The sequence below is a fragment of the Camelina sativa genome, chromosome 11 (genome assembly GCF_030686135.1).
Source record: "Camelina sativa cultivar CO46 ecotype springtype chromosome 11, ASM3068613v1".
In the NCBI taxonomy this organism is placed as follows: domain Eukaryota; kingdom Viridiplantae; phylum Streptophyta; class Magnoliopsida; order Brassicales; family Brassicaceae; genus Camelina; species Camelina sativa.
Window position 1 is genome coordinate 41,671,279 of NC_141890.1, and position 4,845 is coordinate 41,676,123.

Genomic DNA, 4,845 nt, shown 5'->3' on the forward strand with positions numbered 1-4,845 from the left:
GGTACTCTTAATAATTTATCCGTAGTTATCACTCGCATTTTTTAACATCTTCCTCTTGAATTACCAAAGATATATTTACAGCCGAATTTTCGATCTATGGTGCTTGGCCTAACTTTAATCTTATTTTCCTGAAACAAAAAGTCCATCACGATTTTTAGAAGAAAAGGAATGTGTTGATTTCTATATAAATTGCTTTGTAAATACAATGAATTATTTGAGAACGCTGACAGCTGACTGAAATCCTTTTGTGCTAAATGACGTATTAGCTAGGTATTGTAATTTTTGACAAAAGTACTAAGCAAATCTTACACCTACCAATTAAAATGTAAATTGCTCTAATTGTTATCCTTATCCCTAATATCTTTTATTTCTTCAAACTATTTTGCAACCAGAGAAAAAAAGAGAGAATCAACGGAAAGAAAGAGCAGAGTTACATTTACAACGAGTGCCACTGCCACCTAAACTGGCTTAAATTAGTAAACTTAATTAAAACTTGGAAACATTTTCTCTGTGTTTAAATTACTTTTGATACTTATAAAAAAAATAGTACTCGTTTTCATTTTTCTGCAAAAAGCAAAACCCAAAAAGCTAAAAACCCTAATAGTCTTCACTCCTTCATAAACCCCAAAAAAAAACCAGAGACGCTAACTAGCTTGAGTCTCAAAATATCAAACAAATCGTCTCTCTCGTTCTTCTTGTTCCTTTCTCTCTTTTTGTTTTGTTTTGTCTTTTTAATAATAAAAACTCATTTTGGGCTATTTTTAATCCTCTTTAATTTGAGTGCTTCTTGAAATGGGTGAGACAACAAAAGGAGATGCTACAAAACCATCACCGAATCAAATCTCCTCACCTAAAGATTCTTCACTCGATCACCAAGCACCAAACCCATCACTCCTCCACCACCACCACCACCACCACCACCAATCTTTCCTCCCTACTCCGATCTTCATACCCACCGTCTCTTCTCCCGGAGCTCCGGCCATCCCCAAACGACCACGTTTCGGCACTTCCGGTGGTCTCTCTCCTCCTCAATGGAAAGCCTTGCCTTCTCCTTCCACCGTCCCAACTACCTCCACAATCTCTTCATCGCCGACACCTTCCACCGCTGTGGTAACAGCTTCTTCCACCGAAACAGCCGGATCTTCACCGCCGGGTCAAGAAGCCACAAACAGCGAGAAACAAATAAAACAACCCGAAACGGAGTCCTTTCAACATAAGTTCAGGAAAGGCAAGTACGTGAGCCCCGTGTGGAAACCAAACGAGATGCTCTGGCTAGCAAGAGCCTGGAGAATCCAGTACCAAAACCAAGGAACCGGGTCCGGATCCGGATCCGGGTCAGGCGAAGGCAGAGGCAAAACCCGGGCTGAAAAAGACAGGGAAGTAGCCGAGTTCCTAAACCGACACGGCATAAACCGAGACTCTAAAATCGCCGGTACGAAATGGGACAACATGCTTGGTGAGTTTAGGAAAGTGTACGAGTGGGAAAAATGCGGAGATCAAGAAAAATACGGTAAGAGTTACTTCAGGCTCTCTCCTTACGAGAGGAAGCAACATCGGCTTCCCGCGTCTTTTGACGAAGAAGTCTATCAAGAATTGACTCTTTTCATGGGTCCACGTGTCAGAGCTCCGACTATCAACCGCGGCGGCGGTGGGGGAGCTCCGGTGACTGTTACCTCAACGCCTCCTTCTGTTGAGGCACTACCTCCTCCTCATCCTCCACCGTTGATGACTTCAAGAGACGAATATGATACTGAAAACAACCCTATGATCTCTTCCAATGGTAACATTTTACTTTTTTTTTTTTTTTTTATTACTTCTTCCATAACAATTTTATATTTATTACTCATTGACTTCTCTAAAGTGCATTGTTTATTTAATAGTCACACTGTGCCATACTGCGTTATTTTGGACTTGTAGACTATTGTATTCGTACGATCGTTTATTGGTCTTATTGATTAGAATTGAAGGAACATGAAATTGTCTAAAGATTTTTTATATATTTATAATTATTATTCGTTTTCTATATATTTTAGTCTTTGAGTAATATTAATTATGTACTTTGTAGGAAGAGCGAAGCGATTAGCATTATCAATACTTGGAGATGATTATCCTCAATATCATCCGTATTCACACAACATTGCTAGAGGATCATCAGGTTTATTCTCTAATAAATCACTATACATTCCTACTTCCGAGATGATCCCTTCTGCTTCTTCTTCGTCTTCCTCGATAAAAGATCTTCGCCGTATTGGGAAAATACGGTTAACTTGGGAGGAATCAGTTAACTTGTGGGCTGAAGAAGGTGAGGTTGATTATGGGAGAATTAGGGTTAGTGGGTCGAGTTTCTTGAATGCAGACGAGCTCACATACTTAGACGATTCCATGGTGGCTTGTACAATGGAGTCCTTCGAAGATGGACCTCTCAAGGGATTTTCTTTGGATAAATTTATTTCTGGTCAACATCTTAAAGTCTTTGGAAGACAAAGGTCAACTTTACCATCTGCTCCTTCACCTTCAGGTAACTTACATTGGTTTAGTGATACAGTAATACAACTTTGGCTAGCAAATGAATGTTTAAAACTGAAAACCAATGCAAAGAGCCTCTCTAATCAGCGAAGAAATATTAAAATATAGTAATAATGATTCAGCATAAATTATAGAGTAACTAAAATTTATGCAAGTTTTCTAGTGTTATATCTATAGAGCTAGAAAATGTAAAAGTTAACACCTTTAGTGTTATATCTGTTGCGGTAAGTATACAAAATTAAACAGGAAAACAATGTAACTCTTAATAATATATATTTTTTTTTCTGTTAATGTGACGAGTTTGTGTGATCAATAAACCTTTAGTGATAAATATACAAAATTAATTAGAGAGAAAAATTAATGGAGCTCTCAAAGCTTATTGTATTTTTGTTTTCTTTTAACAGTTAATGTGGCAGGTTTGTTTGATCGAGCTCAGCTTCAACTCTCAGAACCCATTTATAAATGTAAATTCATTTCCTATCTTGTAGCTCTTTTTTTTTTTTTTTTTTTTTTTTGACAACATTTAGAACCGTATAGCTTAAAATTCTCATTATTATAATATTAACATGGGTACTAATGCTAATACAGCAATATCTACACTGGACTTCCAAGACCCATCGGAGCATTGCTTGAGTAAATTGCGTGTACCAGCTGGAAATCTCCCGAGTTTATTTGACCTTGCACGATATCTTCGAGAACCACCGACGGAAAATCTCCGGTTTCCTCTCCGGCCAGACGTCTACAAAGACTTGCCAACGGGAAAAGAGCTCTTCTTCTCCATCTCCTCCACTGAGCTACTAGATTGTAGAGCAATCACATACGATATCATTGGCCCCATAATGTCCCGCTTAAAACCTAATAACGGATTCGTTATCTCAAGCAAAGACTCGCTGATCCCACTTTGGGACGACTGCATTAACCGGATGGTTTCAAAGTTTTGTGAAATGGTGGTTTTGCGTAAACCAGACTCGTCGTCTTGGGTTGAAAACGTACAAGATCAGTGGCCAAACGTGATGGGGTTCATAAAAGGATTTGGTTTATGGAGAGGAGAAGAGGCTGATAAGGTACGAGAAGGTGCAGCTGATCCTTGTTCACTATTGGTCGAGAAGATTCTTTGGTCGTACGATGATCTTCCATACATTCTTGGATATCACGCAATAGGGTTCACCGTAACTTTCTGCGCTTTGAGCCTATCATCACAAGATCGAGTGATCTGCACCGATCTTTATTCATTCAATGTCTCATCACCGTCCGATCGAATCAAGGCATTGGTTCCTTGTTACCGTCTCGCTTCCCTCTTACCTTTGCTTGCGGATAGGTACTGCACTACGAGGCCTTTATGCTACAACGACTTTGAGAGAACCGATCATGGAGAATATGTGACAGAAGTAACGCCTCACACGGTGACTAAGTATTACTCAAGCAAGAGAAAATGGATGAAAGTGAAAGGAATCTACGATTTTCTCGACCAAAGAGTTCCACACGCGGAGCATTTGGATAGGGCATGCGAGAAAGATCTGTCGTTGAGTTTTAAGCCACGTGGAATCAGAGTTAAACCACAAAACGTTGACCAGCTGATTGACTCGCTGATGTGTGTGACTAAAGCGCTCGTTGCCCTTCATGACCTTTCGTTCATGCATCGTGACATGGGATGGGATAATGTAATGAGAAGCACGGCGACGACCACAACAACAACTGACACGGATTGGTTCGTTTGTGGGTTCGACGCGGCTGTTGAGGCCCCGCAGCTTAACCCCAACCGTCCTGTAGCTAAGGCAGTTGAGGAGAAGGAAGAGGAGCGTGGGAGACACGCACCGGAGATGGAGAGGGGATTGCATGCGGTGAAAGTGGATGTATGGGGAGTTGGTTATATGATAAAGACGTGTGGATTGAGTAATGTGCCAAAGATGTTGAGAGAACTTCAGGGGAAGTGCTTGGAACCGAACCAAGAGAACCGACCGACCGCAGCTGATTGCTTTCACCACCTTCTCCAGGTTCAATCTGCCAGTACATCGTCATATTAGTCTTTTTTTTTTTTTTTTTACTTTTCTTGTTTTTTTAAAGCAGTCTAGTGGTTTTAAACCATATGTTTAGTTTCACATCTGAATGTTCGAGTCACAATTGACATAGAGTGTTTGACCATCAGGTTAGTCAATCTGATTACCTTCGGTAGCAACGTTTTAGTTTCAAATATTTCGAGAGTTAAGTGAGTTTGTAGTGAGCAGCGGATAATAATTGTTATTATTCGTTGGACAAAAATTACGCATGAAATGAATAAAAAAGATGTAATTGTAGACTTGTAGTAAACTTATTAAATTA

At 39.8% G+C, this 4,845-nt stretch overlaps 1 protein-coding gene across 2 annotated transcripts; it reads left to right on the forward strand.

The window, feature by feature from the left end:
* The first annotated feature begins 646 nt into the window (after positions 1-646).
* On the forward strand, positions 647-4,845 carry LOC104728809 (uncharacterized). 2 transcript variants are annotated; one of them, XM_087471017.1, is made up of 4 exons: positions 647-1,780; positions 2,066-2,518; positions 2,943-2,990; positions 3,115-4,845. In XM_087471017.1, exons 1-4 carry the CDS (start codon positions 793-795, stop codon positions 4,548-4,550), a joined length of 2,925 nt encoding a protein of 974 aa, XP_087327143.1. In that variant the 5' UTR covers positions 647-792; the 3' UTR covers positions 4,551-4,845. The 2 variants fall into 2 exon arrangements, with proteins under 2 accessions (XP_087327143.1, XP_087327142.1); XM_087471016.1 differs by having other exon boundaries at positions 752-1,780; positions 2,931-2,990; positions 3,115-4,702.